Source organism: Aspergillus pseudonomiae (genome assembly GCF_009193645.1).
Source record: "Aspergillus pseudonomiae strain CBS 119388 unplaced genomic scaffold BDV37scaffold_5, whole genome shotgun sequence".
In the NCBI taxonomy this organism is placed as follows: Eukaryota; Fungi; Ascomycota; class Eurotiomycetes; order Eurotiales; family Aspergillaceae; genus Aspergillus; species Aspergillus pseudonomiae.
In genome coordinates, this window is record NW_022475997.1 from 391,028 (window position 1) to 408,221 (window position 17,194).

The 17,194-nt window shown below is 48.3% G+C and overlaps 5 protein-coding genes across 5 annotated transcripts; 3 read left to right on the top strand and 2 right to left on the bottom strand.

Moving 5' to 3' along the window:
* Window positions 1-1,514: 1,514 nt before the first annotated feature.
* Window positions 1,515-2,244, top strand: BDV37DRAFT_278735 (uncharacterized protein; the record flags this gene model as incomplete). The annotated part of the gene is made up of 2 exons (XM_032086141.1): window positions 1,515-1,614; window positions 1,688-2,244. The coding sequence occupies 2 exons, from the start codon at window positions 1,515-1,517 to the stop codon at window positions 2,242-2,244; spliced, it is 657 nt and encodes a 218-aa protein (XP_031946048.1).
* Window positions 2,245-2,658: 414 nt separating this feature from the next.
* Window positions 2,659-4,710, bottom strand: BDV37DRAFT_268336 (major facilitator superfamily domain-containing protein; the record flags this gene model as incomplete). The annotated part of the gene is made up of 9 exons (XM_032084165.1): window positions 2,659-2,683; window positions 2,764-2,966; window positions 3,019-3,054; window positions 3,111-3,380; window positions 3,445-3,655; window positions 3,726-3,891; window positions 3,939-4,201; window positions 4,258-4,430; window positions 4,486-4,710. 9 exons carry the CDS (start codon window positions 4,708-4,710, stop codon window positions 2,659-2,661), a joined length of 1,572 nt encoding a protein of 523 aa, XP_031946049.1.
* Window positions 4,711-5,370: 660 nt separating this feature from the next.
* On the top strand, window positions 5,371-9,781 carry BDV37DRAFT_268337 (FAD-dependent monooxygenase/MFS transporter; the record flags this gene model as incomplete). The annotated part of the gene is made up of 14 exons (XM_032084166.1): window positions 5,371-5,529; window positions 5,580-5,671; window positions 5,741-5,990; window positions 6,207-6,270; window positions 6,324-6,442; window positions 6,508-6,997; window positions 7,841-8,170; window positions 8,224-8,441; window positions 8,491-8,664; window positions 8,716-8,822; window positions 8,878-9,162; window positions 9,259-9,314; window positions 9,385-9,513; window positions 9,567-9,781. The coding sequence occupies 14 exons, from the start codon at window positions 5,371-5,373 to the stop codon at window positions 9,779-9,781; spliced, it is 2,688 nt and encodes an 895-aa protein (XP_031946050.1).
* Window positions 9,782-11,410: 1,629 nt separating this feature from the next.
* Window positions 11,411-13,052, top strand: BDV37DRAFT_295294 (TauD/TfdA dioxygenase family protein; the record flags this gene model as incomplete). The annotated part of the gene is made up of 4 exons (XM_032089836.1): window positions 11,411-11,645; window positions 11,701-12,033; window positions 12,091-12,465; window positions 12,535-13,052. The coding sequence occupies 4 exons, from the start codon at window positions 11,411-11,413 to the stop codon at window positions 12,696-12,698; spliced, it is 1,107 nt and encodes a 368-aa protein (XP_031946051.1). The 3' UTR covers window positions 12,699-13,052.
* An 897-nt stretch (window positions 13,053-13,949) lies between these two features.
* Window positions 13,950-16,213, bottom strand: BDV37DRAFT_295296 (glycoside hydrolase family 76 protein; the record flags this gene model as incomplete). Its single annotated transcript, XM_032089837.1, has 4 exons — window positions 15,429-16,213; window positions 15,116-15,360; window positions 14,616-15,065; window positions 13,950-14,528 (listed from the first exon to the last, which is right to left on the bottom strand). The coding sequence occupies exons 1-4, from the start codon at window positions 15,523-15,525 to the stop codon at window positions 13,950-13,952; spliced, it is 1,371 nt and encodes a 456-aa protein (XP_031946052.1). The 5' UTR covers window positions 15,526-16,213.
* Window positions 16,214-17,194: the final 981 nt, after the last annotated feature.

Genomic DNA, 17,194 nt, shown 5'->3' on the forward strand with positions numbered 1-17,194 from the left:
TAAAAATACGAAAGAATTAGCTAAAATGGTTATTAACTTCCCTGAACATGATGTGGAATAGCCTCATCGACCTGGACTGGGAAGCAGACACGAGGTGGAATTGTCATATTGACCTTGTTCATTCTCCTAACGTCCCTTTCGCTCTCAACCACAGTGCAGACCTTATAATAAATTAAATTCCCAGCAAGACTAGAGTGATGTTTCCTACTAGCATTGCTCTATTTTCTGCGATTGTTGAATTCCCATTGCATACATAGAAGGAAAATCATCTCACATGACAACCAACCACCACCCCGGACAACCGAGTCTAGAAGAACAGTAAGTATTGAATATGCATAACCCCAACTACCTGACGTAAGAGAATGACTATCCAAATACGAAGCCAAGAGAAGCCTTCCTACAGTGACGTCGACGCAGAACAGTCAATCCCGGGGTTCCTAAACAAGACACCCCGGATAGGGACGTAGTATTGTTCCTCATTGCGCATTTAGGATTGCGGGGAAAGAGATTGATCTATTTATGTCACTATAGTATTCTTGTACTATCACTGAAATGGTGGTCGGGGCAACTTGGGCCGTCATTAAGGTTCTCACTTCTTTGTCTTGACGAAGACAAAGTAACCTCGGCCAGGAACCAGTACGAAAGCATAGTCGATCAAGCAACGGGGCAAACTTCAAAGTTTAGGAAACAAAGAACGTGAAACCACTAGCCTTGGACTAGAAAGCCCATGGCCGATCGCGCTTTTGTTCTTAGAGTCCGTAATCCACCTTTGTGGCGAAGCTAGGGCTCCATGCATTGGGTGAACAAAGGATGGGGGGTGAGTAAATTTTAACTGTCTGACTAGAGCTATAGTATACACTGTATTATGTGTGGAAATGGCTCCGAGGGCGTTCAAGATGGTGACACTCGCGGAGACTCTTGCCTTGGATATAGATATTCTTCACTCCAGGTCTGTATGTTAAGGCATTGTGTTGTATACAGTGAAAGTCATATTATTGACGATCATGATGTCTGACCTTAGAGTGGGTTGAGCTGTACTTGATCCTTGTTAGATTCATCCGTGTGGCCATCTATTGCCCTGCCCAGTCCGCCACGGGGCAAAGAGGCCCACCATGACCAAGTTTATATTCAATATTGATCGGCAAGGCTTGGCTGACCTGAATGCATCTGCCCAAAAGTGAAGTATTGTACGGTCACCTGGCAGACGCCATCAATGGAATGGCTCCGAGCCGTGGTGATGCAATCCAAATGTATTGGCTCGATGGCCGGGAAGATGGACTCAATTGTCAGTCAACCCCAGAGAATGTGACCCCGGAAAACCTCTCACCTGTTCACTGACATCATTCAGTCAGAGCGGATACTCTCTAGATGCAGGTTATAAAGCCTCCATAATGCCCTGTTCAGTTGCTTCTTTTTTGTACAACCCAACTCACACTCTCAATTTGCGATCTATCCCACAACGCCATTATACTTCAACGACTTACGACACCTTACGCTTGAACGAGCACCTCACGATGAAGGCTTCAGTTATCCTCCTGTGTGTCTTCGCCGCTTTCGTGGCTGCCACTGAGGCTGATCCCAAGGCGGCTGACAGCACCACTACCGCAGCTCCACGTTAGTGTCTCTCGGTCTACTTGACACAAGACTATGACCATTTTCCGTCGACATTGACTAACCTCGATTGTAGCTCTGCGCACCGTCGCTCCCAAGCAACCTATAACGTTTAGCGACCTCACACCCCAGGAGCTGAGCTTTTACTTGCAGTACTGGCGGGAGAACACGGTTCCGCCGGGCCCAGGTACAGTAATGCCCGGAGGTTGGAAGTGGCCAGACTGGCCAGACAAGCGTGACGAAGCCCCTCAGGCTGAGAGCAAATTCGACCCTGAGCTGGCGAAACTCATTCAAACCACCAACGCTTTGCCCAAGCCACAAGGAAAGATCAACCATTACGTCGGAGAACAGGCGGAAGACAAGGGCGACTCGAACGAGGGCGAGGACGATGAGGACAACGAGGATGAGGACGACGGTGGTGATAACGAGGACACCTCTCCTGCCACCCCCCTCGAGAAGAGGAAGCAGAAGAACCCTTGCAAGCGTGGCTGCAGAGCTGATATTCATTGCTGCCCTGGCGACAGGTGCTTCTATGGAGTTTGTCTGGGGCCTCAGAAGCCACCTCGTGATGTCAAGCGTGAGATCTACGAATTCTATGCCTCTGCAGATACCGAATCAGAGCGGGACGAATGAGCCCATCTTTGTGAGACCGATAGCGCCCCTCAAGAGTGACAAATGCGTTGTGGGTGTTTGCCTGGGTGCTGTAGGATTTCCCTGAACTGCAGACCTAGTATCTAACATGACCGACATCGAGAGGTGGTGGATAGTTTGCTTGTGATGGACAGGAAGACTGGAAACAGGGTTTCTATTGCTTGCAGGCAGGAATAGGATTTCGCATTGGTGTACTTTATACGTTTTTGATTCATAGTCAACCCAGAGATTGCCATTATCGGTTTATCCTTAATCCTGTACTCTTGTAGGCCTGTAACCCCTTGTACTACGTGAAAACGACTCATCTACAGAGGCAAGGGGTTAATACAGGGTAAGCAACCCAACTGAAGTTCTAGACCCAAAAAAGATATACGCATGATCTTTATGAACAGTTGACTATATTTGAGCCAAAGACGTATCTCTACATCAAAGGACATATCGGCTAGCAACAAGCATATGATTAGTGAATTTCGAAACGGATCAGAGGAGCAAGGCACGTACAAGGAAAGGTTTTCACGATCCGTCAAATCCAATTGGTTCTTATCCACCAGGTGAGCGTGCTTCGTACCGTCATTGTCGACCTCTTCAACCACACCCGTGTCTGCGACGAGTGTCTCACGCTGCAGTAGATCACGGCGCTCATTTTCCTTCGCGAGATACAATCGCAGGTATATAATGATGATTGAAGGTAGGATGCAGGCGACCTTCAATGGTCAGTATCCGAATCCTTAATGAAATGCGCAATCGGCTACTTACAACCAAGATGATAATCCAAGTGGGATAATACCGCGGCTATCATTTATCTCATTAGTCAAAATGAAAGTAGCCAACAGATCGCTCGTGCATACCTTCCACCGCGGTTGGAAAAGTTGTGGTGAGAGGATGTTCCCCAACCCATATCCGATATGGTACATGGCTATCACTGTGGTCTTCTTAGTATGACCAGCAGATGCGTTAGCAGCCCAGATCATGACCACTGCATACGGAATGCCGACAGTTGAGCGGATCCAGATCCCTGTGATCAGGCCCCATCGATTTGACCACGGTAGGCTTAGCAGCAAGATGCTAGATATAGCCCCGGGAATGTATGCAATGAGAGAAATCCAAGCCCTGCAGTTCTAATAAATTCTCGTTAGTCTGGTCGAAGGTAATTGACTGGTTTTCATTCTCGGCCAAACCTACTGTTGTCTTCGCTAGAACCGCTGCCGCCGAGGCAAGCGAGAAGAAGCTGACTATCCCAGTTACACACCCCAGTAGAGTGGTCTGAAGCACACTGAACCCAAAGGAGTTAATGATTAGTGAGTATTGGTTGGTCATTCCGTTGGCCATTTCCTGAGACCAGGCATGTAGGAAGAACAACCAGGACTTTGGATCTTTAACTGCCTCAATGAATCTAATAATCGTCAGTTCCTGAGTAAACCTGCAGTCATATGTGTGAAGATAAGACAACAGTGGTATCATACTGGTACTTCTTGAAGTGCTTCTGCTCAATTCCCGAATGGTTCTCCTTTATCCGAAGGATTGCCTGCGCACGCTCTTCTGGCGTAAGGAAGCCGGCACGTAGAGGATTATCAGGAAAGAAGAGCCACACTGCCAATCCAAACACAACGGTCACGCCGCCAGTGATGACTGCGACTGGGTAAGCGGCTAGATCGCTGCTCATGCGAGGGACATACCCATAAACCATTTCCATGGGGCAAACGTTCCAGTTTTGATCCACAACACCCCGTAGGAAAGTAGACCAGAGGTGATAGGACTGGCGTTTCCGATCGACCACATGATGGGCATCAGAACAGCCTGTTCCTTATATGTGAAGAACATAGACAAGATCAACAGAAAAGCAGGTACGATAGATGCCTCTGCTACCCCTAGAAAGAAACGAACGACGAATAATGTGGCGAAGCTATTGCATGGTATATGAAGAAGCGTAATCCCTCCCCTGATTAACTTAGCAGAAGCTCCAACGAGAATATTAACAGAACAGCTAGCGTTTACCATACGACAAGATTGCCAGCCAGCCATTTTGCGACGGGGAAGCGCTGAAGGGCCCAGTTCTGCGGCCACTCCGCAAGGAGGTAACCAAAGTAGAAGATTGATGATAACCAATTGTACTGATTCGAATTAAGATGTGCATCATCCATAATGCCAAGGATGGCTGAACTTCCCAGCTGGAAAAAATGAATGTCAACCATTGCTAATACAATTCTGAAATGGTATACGTACTGTCTGTTTGTCGACATACATGAGATGATACCCCAGACAAAGGAAGGGCAAAATCCTCCATAAACATTTGTTTCTAATTTTTAATGCCTCTTCCGGGGTAGGATCCGCCACTGATACCTTTGAAAAGAGCTTGTAACTCTCATCGGCATATCGTTGACTGAGCTTAGGTGGTTGAACAGCATCGCTGACGGTGTTAACTGTTTCTGAGACCGCCATTTTCGACATTGTTCCCAGAAGGTTGACACACAGACAGAACTAATATAAGTTGAAGTTCACTTGGAACTCGGGGATGGGATGGTTTTTGTTCTACATATCGTGCGGTATAGGCATAGTACTCCAGCAGCATACACAGTGATCCATTGCCAAGACATGAGGTACTTACAGAATTCGCCGGTGACCTTACAGGCTTTGTCTTAAACTCCAGATAACCTGAAAACTAAACGTTCTGAGCCAATGCGACTGTCATGTTGGCGAAACGCACAATTCGCTGTTTTCGCGTCATATCACGCAAGTTCGGCAATGAATACCAAAACCCGGCGCCGTTATCGGCCAACGAGTTTATTTCACAACTGGCCAGCAGCGTCAGTTCGTCTTCGGATTTGTATTGGGTCAGCAACCAGTATTAAGATGCGGGGATGGGCAAGTAAGGATACATTCCGCTGTTAGTGCCTTGGTCGCAGGCTTGCATGATTCATGCACGGCTTGCGTGCTTCCACTCCACTGCATAATGATCGCAAATATCAGATAAGGAGTACTGTCGAAAGTACTCGGGCTTGTCCTTAACCTTTACTTATCGGTATAATCCCGGTGTAAAGCTCTATAAAGAGGGACGGTCTTCGATGTTCTTGTTGTATTCAACCACCTGTCGGGATCACGTACAACCAAATGTCCCAGGAAAAGCTCAAGGTTCTTATCGCCGGAGCTGGAATTGCTGGCCTCTCCGTAGCTGTCGCGTTAAGAGCTCTCCCGTATATTCAGGTGGAGCTGTTTGAGCAAGCGACCGAGCTTCGAGAAATCGGCGCCAGCATTGCCATAAGTCCCAATGTAAGACTGCAATCGCAAGGGTTGTTACTCAACTAACAATGATGTCCAAGGGACTCCGCTCGCTCGAGAAGCTCGGTGTACTAAATGCTCTCGACGAAGATGTGGCTTTTCGTGGCCCTTCTGCCATTCCTATGATTTACAGGTAGAGAGCCTGGGCTGAGTTTCTACCATAAGAATAACCCAATGAATCTTACAATATCAATTCAATCAGACACTGGAAGACAAACGAGGTTATACACCAGGACGATTTCGCCGACGTTTCCCTCCGTCACCATGAAACAGCGAGATTCCACCGGGGACATCTGCATGCAGCACTGCTAGAACATGTCCCCTTCGAACGTATTCATTTGGGCAAAACAGTAGTGTCCGCGGATGCATCGCATGACCAAGTCACACTTCACTTTGCTGATGGCACATCCACCCAAGGAGATGTTTTGATCGGCGCGGATGGAATTCATTCGGTATGCGGGTTCTTCAAACGGAGTATCTAGCCAAACAAGACAAGGAGCTCACAGTAGTATAGAAAGTGAGGAAGTCATTCGTTCCTGATCATCAGCTGTTTTCTACTGGAAAGGTCTTTCTACGGTCGACATTTGACGCGTCCCTTGTGGAACACATTCAGGACCTTCCGTTAGATTCCACACATTGGGTATGCACATTCCCTTCAACCATTCAAGTTCGTGGAGCTTACTGGATTGAAACAGTGGGGACCAAAGGAGAACTTTTTCGCCTCTCGACTTGGTATCAACCCGTTGTTCTAACCATTTTCAAGGATCTAGCTGACCGTGCGGCAGGGAAGAACCAGTACACCACCGTCGGCAATTTCGACTTACCAGTAGAGACGGATGGCAAGGTTAGGAATGTACAGTGGGATGACGAGGGGAATGTGGAAGTACTAAGACAGCGCTACAAGGTATCATTGTCTTCTGGGATTTTGAAAGTAAATGGCTGCTGACAAGATGTTTTTGTACTAACCAGGACTGGAATCCTGTGGTCAAAGCCTTGGTGGATTCAACTCCCTATACGCGCATTTACCCTAACTACGCTGGCGAGCCTCTTACAACCTGGGTACTTGATTCACGAGTGACATTGGTCGGCGACGCAGCGCATACCCACGGTGGTGCGTTCGCTGCTGGAGGCTCCCTAGCTATTGACGACGCTTATGCATTGTTTCTGGCCTTTCAACATACTCTGGGGTCGTGCAGAGCTCAGAAACCAAAGAGACATGAGATCCGAAATGCGCTTGGTTTGTACGATGAGACGCGGCGCCCACATACTGAAAGGCTTTTGGCGATTGTCCTCAAAGGCATTGGAGCCCAGGCAACGAACACAGACTCCGACGAGATTTTAGCAGAAAGAGTTCGGAACAAGCCCAACACAACCTGGCTCTCAGAGCACGATGTGGAGAAAGCGTTTCAAGGCGTCTTACAAAACAGATCTGTTGGAGATAGGGTGGCGTCGGCTACAAGTAAGCTCTGAACATTTGCGGCATGAGAGGAGAGTTCTGTGGCTGTTTTAGTAGCGACGATATATCTGCCGCTGGTTAGCTCTCGCTGACTACCAACGTACATCGGTTAATATCAAAGATTAGTCTTAATTTCTGATAAAACTAGGCGAATTGATTTCAGATTGTTCTTCATTGGTACAAGGTAAACCCGTGGTGACCTAAGTGCTCTCTACAGGATAGGAACATGACATGCAAGCTTGTTTATGGACCCGAATTCAATCTACAACAGACACTCGCAAACTAATGCTCAAATCCCGTCCAAATAGCGAGGGTTATTTATAAAAAGTTATGCCGATAACCGGATCCAGCTCTGGCGAGCTCTAGGGCGGATGGCATCATAATACACTTCAATGTCACAATGCCCCATTGCCGGTGGGTCGACCGCGCCTCAATTAATTCCCTAAAATGGTCGTTGTTCTTGCATACTGTCCAGATGCATTATTATCGATCTAACCGAGCTGACCCGCATCGCCAACTTCTGTCGCTTGCCAAGGCAGACTATGTACCACCCTCGCCTATTCCAACAGATGCGAGAGATTGCCGAGGTGTGATTGACCTTAGCACGGACTAGATCACCCTGAGTAAGTGTAGCCTGTGGTTTCAGAGTGCAAGGGCAATGATTATATAGCTATATAATGATTTCCTAGGTGCACTTGTTCATATACATATACTTCTGAATCAATAAATTTATATCCTAGACTTCCGGGATGCCTACGGTTCATTTCTCTAGCACAACGAAGACCCCCAATGAAACTGCCTCGACACTACAGAAAGAGACAGACTCAGCTAGCGACCATGAAATAGCGCCCCTAGGTGAGCCATCGACTGGGCGGAGACTTTGGTTTCAGAAGGGTCGAAAGTACGACCCCGACGCGATTGCAACTCAGCCGTCAGCCTATGATGACCCAGACACTGCACATGAATATCAACCGAATGATGACTGGGAGAACCTGCATCGATTTGACCCCTCCGCAAGATGGACCTGGGGTGAGGAAAACCGGGTCATCCGTAAGATTGATGTTCGGATCATGATATTTACCTCGATCATGTTCATGGCTCTGGAATTGGATAGAGCGAACCTTCAACAGGCCTTAACCGACAACTTCCTGAAAGACTTGAATCTCACCACTAATGGTTGGCCCCAATGATCCTATTACAGTGCATACAAAACACTAATACATCACTAGACTATAACTTAGGGAATACCGTTTTCAAACTCTCTTTCCTCTGCGCAGAACTTCCTTCACAACTCGTCAGCAAATGGATGGGACCAGACAGGTGGATTCCCACGCAAATGACCCTCTGGTCGGCGGTTGGTATGGCTCAATATGGACTCAAGGGACGGTCATCCTTCCTTGCCTGTCGAGCCCTTCTCGGAATGCTCCAGGGTGGATTCATCCCCGATGTAAGTTAGCATCATAATACCAGCTGTTCAACCTGCTGATACGTCTCAGGTCATTCTTTACTTGTCTTACTTTTATAAATCGCATGAGCTGTCTGTGCGACTGAGCTTCTTCTGGACAGCCTACAACCTGGCTGATATTCTCGCGAGCTTTCTAGCCTTCGGGCTCTTGCACCTACGCGGTGTCCAAGGCCAGCCAGGTTGGCGATGGCTGTTCCTCATTGAAGTACAGAACGCAACTGCCCCAAATCTTGACACTAGCTAATAGTGATTAAAGGGCCTCATAACGCTGATAGTCGGCCTCGTCGCATTCATCTTAATGCCACCAGGACCTTGCCAAACTGCTAACTGGGCGAGAGGCAAGAAAGGCTGGTTCACACCACGGTGAGTCCCTCCTGCGATACATCTCACCATGGCCCTCAAACATAACACTCCCCAGCGAAGAAACAATCATGGTCAACCGCGTGATCCGCGACGACCCAAGCAAAGGCACAATGCACAACCGCGAACCGATAACCCCGAAACTCCTCTGGAAAAGCCTCTGCGACTACGACCTGTGGCCCCTCTACGCCATCGGCCTCACATGGCTCACACCCATGACGCCGCCCCACCAATACCTCACACTCAACCTGCGAGGCATGGGTTTCAACACATTCGTAACGAACCTCCTTACGATCCCTTGCACATTCGCCCAGATCCCCACCATGATCACACTCACATATCTGTCCGAGAAATTTGGCCAGTTGACCTGGGCAGCAATGTTCCCGCAGTTCTGGGCCCTGCCGTTCGTGATCTACCTCTATGTGGTTGACATCAATAGCATCAATAAGTGGGTTGCGTGGGTGATCCTGACTATATTCTTGTCTATTCCGTCCGGTATGTGTATCCTATCTAATGTAATCTTTGGACGGAGAATGCGAGGTCCTAATGATTCCAATGACAAAAGCACATCCAATCCAAGTCGCCTGGAACTCCCGCAACTCGAATACCGTTCGCTCGCGCACCGTGTCCGCTGCCGTGTACAATATGTGCGTGCAGGCGTCTGGGATCATTGCTTCGAATATTTACCGGAAAGGTATGCTTTCTCCTCCTCTGTGCTGTTATTGTATCCTGTTTGACTTGGGGTAGACGATGCGCCTAGGTATAAGAGGGGAAACCGGGTTCTTGTTGCTTTGGTGGCTATGAATATTTCTATTTATCTGTTTACGAAGGCATACTATGTTTGGCGGAATGCGTCCCGGGACAGGAAGTGGAATTCAATGTCGGCGGAGGAGAAGAGGGTGTATTTGGCTACGACTACGGATGAGGGGAATAAGCGGTTGGACTTTCGGTTTGCGCATTAGAGTAGGGGTGGTAGAGGCTGTAGAGTGTATTCTAATGTGGAAAGTACTTAGGTGAGTGCTCTAAAAGTTGATTGAATGAAGTTACTGGTTCAAGTTGCGATATAATTGGACATTGTATACGATTTGCACTTGATATAGAGAATTTGTATATATTGTTTATCTCCGCGAGAGGCTGGACCGTTTACCTATCATCACCCATCCTAACGAAGTATCTTCCCTGTTATGTGGCTATCCATAGAAAATACGATTATTCTAGTCGTTATATTAAGAACACACCCTTATACCGATTTATTCATTATTATACCCCACATACCCCAAACATCGGATACAGAATTCCCCCTAATCCAAATTTATGCCAATTTATGCGATTTAAACTAGATATCCACGAGCTAATGCAGGCCAAGAACGACGATCGTGGATGATGCTATCCATCATCCGGCTGATGTGCTTACCCGCCAAGCACGCGCTCAAACTAGCCCCGACACGAGGAGTGGGTGAACACGAGGCCGAGATCGCAGCTTGCATCTGGACTTATCTGGCTCTTCTTCCTGTATGTTTCTTCTAGCGTTACAGTTCTATGTGAACGTATTGGCCGCTGTGTCCCGAACATCGGAAAATGTATGTTTGTCTAGACTCTTAATGATTAACCTGGCCACTGTGCTTTTGTTTTACCAGGTATTAATCAGGGAAGAATATGTATATAGAATACGATACGCCAAAATAGATACTGCCTATCCAGTGAATAAAGTTATCCTGGTATACCCTCTCTCACACGCGCTTAATGGCCTTCGAAAAATGAGCTTTAATATAGGATAGACAAGGTCTTCACCTAGGCCAGGAGTGCTGGATAGAGTTAAGACAGGGTGAGTAGCGTGGCCAGTTCTATTATAGAAACCCCATTCTCTTTGAGTCACTGTTTAACAGGTTTGGACGAATGAATCGTAGTGCTATCGTGCATATATTCGAAGCCCAGATATCACCGCAGGGTGACATGTGGGCTGGGTTTATGACTATATAAGGAGTATTCCAGGTAATATCAGACCTAGGGCTTCGGTACTGTGATCTTGCCCAGTTTCGTGCGGGCTTACCTGGAGTCCTGCGCCTACACTAAGCGTCAGATAGAATATGAGTCACGTCTCAAAATCCTGGTCGTCGAATAAATAGACAGATAGGAGGCTTCGACCAATACTTTCGCCAGGGACTTGGAACCTTATAAATGATATTTGACGTATGATTGGTAGCGTGATAATTTGACTAGGTGGCGTAAGCAGCATGTCAAATGACTCCATCTCTGTCCGGTTGATGGCCTACGACCGTATACACACAGTTCACCGCAGACATCCAGATGAGATGGCGAGATATTGCATGATCCCTGGACGGCATTGCGAACTTCCAGACTGACGGTCTTATCAATGGATTCAAGCGATATCTATGGCTCTTCTGGTTGTGCTTAGAACACATGGAGATGCTTGGTATGCGGGGTTCCGGAACACGGCACAGTTGAGATGTCACCATCATGGCGGCATGGGACGTATAAAGAGGGTAGGCTGTCGTAGTCTCTTTGTACTTTTGTAGATGTAGAGATCCTGAGATACACAAACCCCAAAGAACACCGCACATCATTCGAAAATGGCTCCCTCCGTCGCTGAAAGTACTACAACCCCCGTGGTTCCTATCCTGAAAGGAAATGTATCAGAAGCAACGACCCTCCAAAAGGAGCCCTTGAAGCTGAGCGGGGCTCTCGACTCCTTCGATTCCTTCGATGTTACGCCCGTCATTGGCCGCGAGTTCCCTACAGCCAACCTGAAAGAGTGGCTGCAGGCTCCCAATTCAGATGAGCTGCTCCGCGATCTTGCTATAACGAGTAAAGATATACTAGACCCATATCAGCGGATTTGTTACTAACTGGTTGTTTCTAGTCTCCCAACGTGGCGTCGTGTTCTTTCGCAAACAGGACGGGCTCGACGATGACCTGCAGAAAGAACTAATCCAGCGACTAGGCCTTCTTTCCGGCAAGCCCAGTACATCTGGCCTTCATGTACACCCTATCCACAACGGGGCACGCGAGCACGGCGTTGAGGATAACGAGATCAGTGTCATCACATCTAAGAACCATGACAAGCTATACAAAAACCATTTTCATCCGAAGAAGCAAAGCGCTCGGCGAGAGTGGCATAGTGATATCACCTTCGAGCCAATTCCCAGTGACTACACTGTTCTCCGGTTGACTGAGCTTCCTAAGACGGGCGGTGGTGAGTCAATAATTCTGCGAAGCTGAAACTGTACAGAATGCTAACCAGTCGGTATAGACACACTCTGGGCATCGGGTTATGAACTGTATGATCGCATTTCCAAGCCTTACCAACAGTTCCTGGAGAGTTTGACTGCGACATATGCCCAGCCTGGGTTCAACAAGGTTGCGAAGGAGAATGACTTCGAGATCTTCACTGGACCTCGGGGTGCTCCAGAGAATGTTGGCGAGAAATTGGAGGCCATTCACCCTGTTATTCGGACGAACCCTGTAACTGGGTGGAAGAGCGTCTTCGCTGTCGGTGTTCATGTGGCGAAAATCAATGACCTCTCCGAGGAAGAAAGTGACCATTTGCTGAGATGGTTCGTCTCTCTGATCGTTGAGAACCATGATCTGCAGGTTCGCCTCAGATGGCAGAATCCCAATGACTTGGGTAAGTAATCCCTTTCCTTTACGGCCGCGCAGAGAGAAGCATAGTGTCTGACATGCTGCCGTTGTACAGCTATCTGGGATAACCGCAGTGCCTATCACGCCGCAACGTACGACTACAAGGGGAAGGACTTTGGTCCCCGGACGGGTCACCGTGTTGTTGGTCTAGGAGAGCGGCCTTACCTTGACCCAAAGAGCACAAGTCGTCGTGAGGCGTTGGAAGCTGAATCAGCATAAATAGATTTGCAAGCTGCTCAGTGTACATAAAGATACTAACGCTGTTATTATGTAAAGTCGCTTCACACTTGATATGAAAGACGATATTCCTCAATTAGAACATCTGCACATGTCGCCCCCACACGATAAGCCGTGACTTGCGTGTGATTGTTCGTCGACATTGGTACCACACTCATACCTGCCACTCGCAGTCCCTCTAACATTGCGGATTCGGAACGAGCTGTCACCAGTTGCGTCCGGATCGTCTGATCTCCCCGTCTTCACCGTCCCAGTCATGTGCCCGGTTGAACCGCCAAATTTCTTCCAGAATTCAAGGATAGCCTCCTCACTGTCCCTTTGTGGTCGAATCAGGTCCCCTATAGTATCCTTAGAGAACGAGGGGTCAGCGCCGAGTTTCAATAGATCATGGTAGCTCTCACTCCTTATGTGGTCGAATCGGATGATCTCTTGGTCCAAGTGCTGATAATGTAGACAATATTATGGCCAACTGTTCTGAAAATGCGGAAGACACAACTATCGAACAAGTTTGAATCACAGACTTCGACAACGATGCCTCACTTCCAAAACGCTGGCTTGTTAAGGTAATACTGGCCAGCAACCATAGCCGACATAGCCCTGAAGCCCGAGGCAATGGTGATTTAAGTATAATAAGAGATATGATCTCCTTCGGTGTCGATGTATTCTGGATTCGACGAGTCAATAGCATGGGACACGATTCACGGTCCGTCGGGCTTTGGCGAAGTGGCAGTGGTTGGATGTTCGAACAGTGAACGAGTATGGTTGGATATGCACGCCCAATAGAATTGCTTCTTCAGGATGTCAACATGCCTTTGACAAGCGTTGAAGTTAGAGTCCATTGTGATTTGGTATCTTGGTTGATGCATGACACGTGCTAGGGCAGACGATTTGGCACCGAACAAATGCCGAAGGGCCCACTGTGGAACCACCGATGCTTACTTGGAGAATGCGGAAATCCTGTTCTCTCTTTTGGAGTGATCGTCGGACGATCTACTCTGTATGCCATAGAGCTGTAGCTGGACTATTAAGATTGAGCAGTGTTAAGTTCTGATACCCCCCTGCGAGCAACAACGCTCAAGTCTCACAAGGAATTTATTAAGGCAGGCTCCCTATATACAATGCCACACCGGCTTTATGTGAACTAAAAAAATAGTCATATCCAAGCGCTCGTATAATACACATACCAGGAAAATGATAACGACGAAGTAGAAGTCGAAGTGGTAAAGGGAACGCTCAGGTTCCAAGTACCATAAACGCAACCAGGCCACCCCATACACCAACAAATGCAACGGTGACAATACTCGCGCCCGCTTTATCACCTGTTGTGATTGGCTTTAATTGGCTCTTGTCGGAGCTGCTGCCATCGTTGTTCCCTGCATTTGGGTTGCTGGTACTATTTCCGCCTGTCGATGAGGTCAAGGGCCCGCCCCCTTTCTTTTCCGTGACCAAGACCGAGCTCAGCACGTCGGTGGCACTAATCTGCTCTTCCATACCAACCCAGCCATCCCACTTCGATTCGTGCCAGCGCACCCCACAGGTGTTATTGCTCATTCCGCTGCACGATGCGGCAGCCCCTTGTGCGGACGCTTGCAACTTGGGGAGAATCTGGTCATAGGTTGATGGGACCAGCAAGGCAACAAAGGCAAGCCACCCAGTGACAAGGCCCTTGAACAGGATTTCATTGTCATTGCAAACCTCGTTCGGCTCGCAGAGAACCTCGGACATAATGTAATTAAAGTCTTTCGGAAAGAATGTGTTCAGTGTAACCCCCAGGAGACCGTCAACAGCGGTCTTCCATGTTTCCTTTTCGGTCTTCGATATAGCTATTAGTTTTAGGAACTTAGACAGCAACTCCAGGGTTGCCCCCAGCTAAAGAACTGGGGCCGGAAGAGCACTTACCATGTTATACATGTACGCCGCACCAATCAAATATGTGCCATAATTGTACGACCATTGGTTGTTTCCCTGGGATTTACACCCGCCTGCGATATCGGTGGAGTCGGCAACATTCCATGTCTTGTTGTTCAGCAGTGGCGAGGATGCACTCCAATCCCAAACTTTCTCGGCCCATTCCGTATAGGTTTGGTTGTTGGTATACCGAGCGAGACGTGCTGCCAGTTGAAACAATAAACCGTTCGAAATCGAGTTCTTCATGGCATAACCAGCTTGGTATGGGAATATCTGCCAGCGCAGACCACCGCCACAATTGCTACTATCCCAGCGAGCAACTTGCGTGTTGAAAACACCCTGCGCCAGGGACAGCCAGGAGTATCCGTTGTCGACATCGGGGAAACCGATCTCGGCAGCTGTCATAGCGGCGATACCCCAAAAGCCTTGGTCGTCGTTACCCTAGACCACCGGTCAGAATGGCTCGAATGGATGGAGTTGACCTTCCATACCAAGTAGCTACTATAATTGGCCGGCATGTAGTCTCCGTTGCCAGCCTGCCACTCCATACCCTGACTAACTTCAGCATTGTAGGTGGTATCACCGGTGTAATGCCAATAGTAAAGCAGGCTTAAGAACAAAGCACTGCCTTCCCACCACTTGTCTGGAAACGCTCCCGGAATCTGACCCGTTTCATTGCCGGAGTACCATAACATCGAACCGTAAGCGGTCTGACTGGCTGCACTTTTAATGGAGTCTATGATAGACAAAAGGTTATCCGTCAGTATTCCGCACACAATCTTTCATAATCTTGCAGTGACGTACCTGCATCATTGATATCAATGCTCAGTGCCTCCGCGACACAACCAATCCCGGCGAGGAAAAGAATGGCCCCATGAAGCCCACCGCGGGGCACACGCATTTTCGAGTAACGTCCAAGTACGCAGCGCGATCACGAGCCAGCTGAACTAGAATCTGGGGTGATGCGAGGATGTCGTCGTCCGGTGGGCTCTAGGTGGGAAAGGTTTGCAAAATGGACCAGAGCACACAGTCGGCAACATCGGCACCATTTCTTTTATTAGCTACCGCTAACCAGGTCCGCGCCGCTGCGAATACACCTTGCGGATTGGGACGCCTACCGCATCTCCCCTAATAATCCAGCGGCATGATTAGTGGGATTGCGTGTCGGTCCAAACCGTAGAGCGTATGGTTCCAACCGTTCGGAGCAATCACCGGTAGTGAAGAGGACCAGGCACCTACGAAAAGTCATTTCTCATACGTATGCAGTGGAGCCGACGGAGCCAATCTTCTCGCTTCTCCGGGTAGTGGCCAACCAAGCTTTTGCCCAGGAGACGCCGCGCGAGATTAAGACTCGGAAGCGGATCACTCAAGCCAACTCTCTGCATCAGCCAGTCGAGAATATACGGGTTCAAGAAAATGGTTGGCTTATGGGTTCCTGACATGTCAAGAGGTTTTTATTTCCATCACCGATATCAAGAAAACAATTTGGGCGTTTGGATGTGCGGCTTCACGTGACCGAGCCCCTGAGAGGCATCAAATCGCGCACTTTCGGGGGCGTCTTCCATCCCCACTTGCGCAAGCTAGTGCTGAATAGCTAATTCTATATCGTAGATCAATTCTAGGGTATCATAGAAAAAGTAGGATAGTAGGACAAGGCAATTTGCCATATCTATTCAACAGTCCAGACCAAAGGATCTGATTAGAGTAAACAAGCATCCATCTTGGTGCGTTGGGAGGCTTCGCATTGAGAGAAGACGCAGAAAGCGAGTACGGGCGACCAGATCGACGAAACGCGTCAGTCGGTTCTGGTGTCCACATTCAGGCTTAAGTCCGAGCAAAACCCCGCGCGGAGATATTTACTCGAGTTTCTCCGTCTATGCTTTGAGAATTTCGACTCTCGATGCTCTGTCTGTCATGTGACCTTTTGGTGCCTATACTCCATAGGACATGACTATAACATCTTGGATGGGGGTTCTGTACCGCGGCCTACTCGACCCAATTGATCCAAAGCCGACCAGATCCAGATCTCGACACCAAGCAGGTTCGATCTAGCTTAGTTATTGATGTGTTTCAGACCAGCCATATTAATTTAATTCCGTGAGTCAAATGATTCATGTCTGAAGGAATCCTAGTAGTGACCTTGGAAGATTGATACAGACCGGACCCCGACAAGAACATGCCCTCATGCTTGGATTTCCCCCGTCCGATTCGACGAGATGGTGAGACAGGTTTCCGTTCACATCTCGTTCCTGGTAGACCACTCCTATGATGCGTTCGTGGGGCGTGAGAATTTCGAGAAGCTTTTTCTGAAACTGGCAATCCAATATCCGGATGGTTGACAACAAGACCGCACTATTCGCCAGGGGACGTACTGATCATAGATACGCTGTCGATTGAGCATCTAATCTGATAATCAGACCCAAAGGTAATGACGCGAGGTTTCCCGTTTCCCAGGATTCGCTCGTACTATGTTCAGGGCTAGAGCTTCCATGCATAAGTGGTCTATGAAGAACTGAGTGATGGTGTCGCAGAATTTCTGATTGTCTGCATATCTCGGCGCGATTCAATCT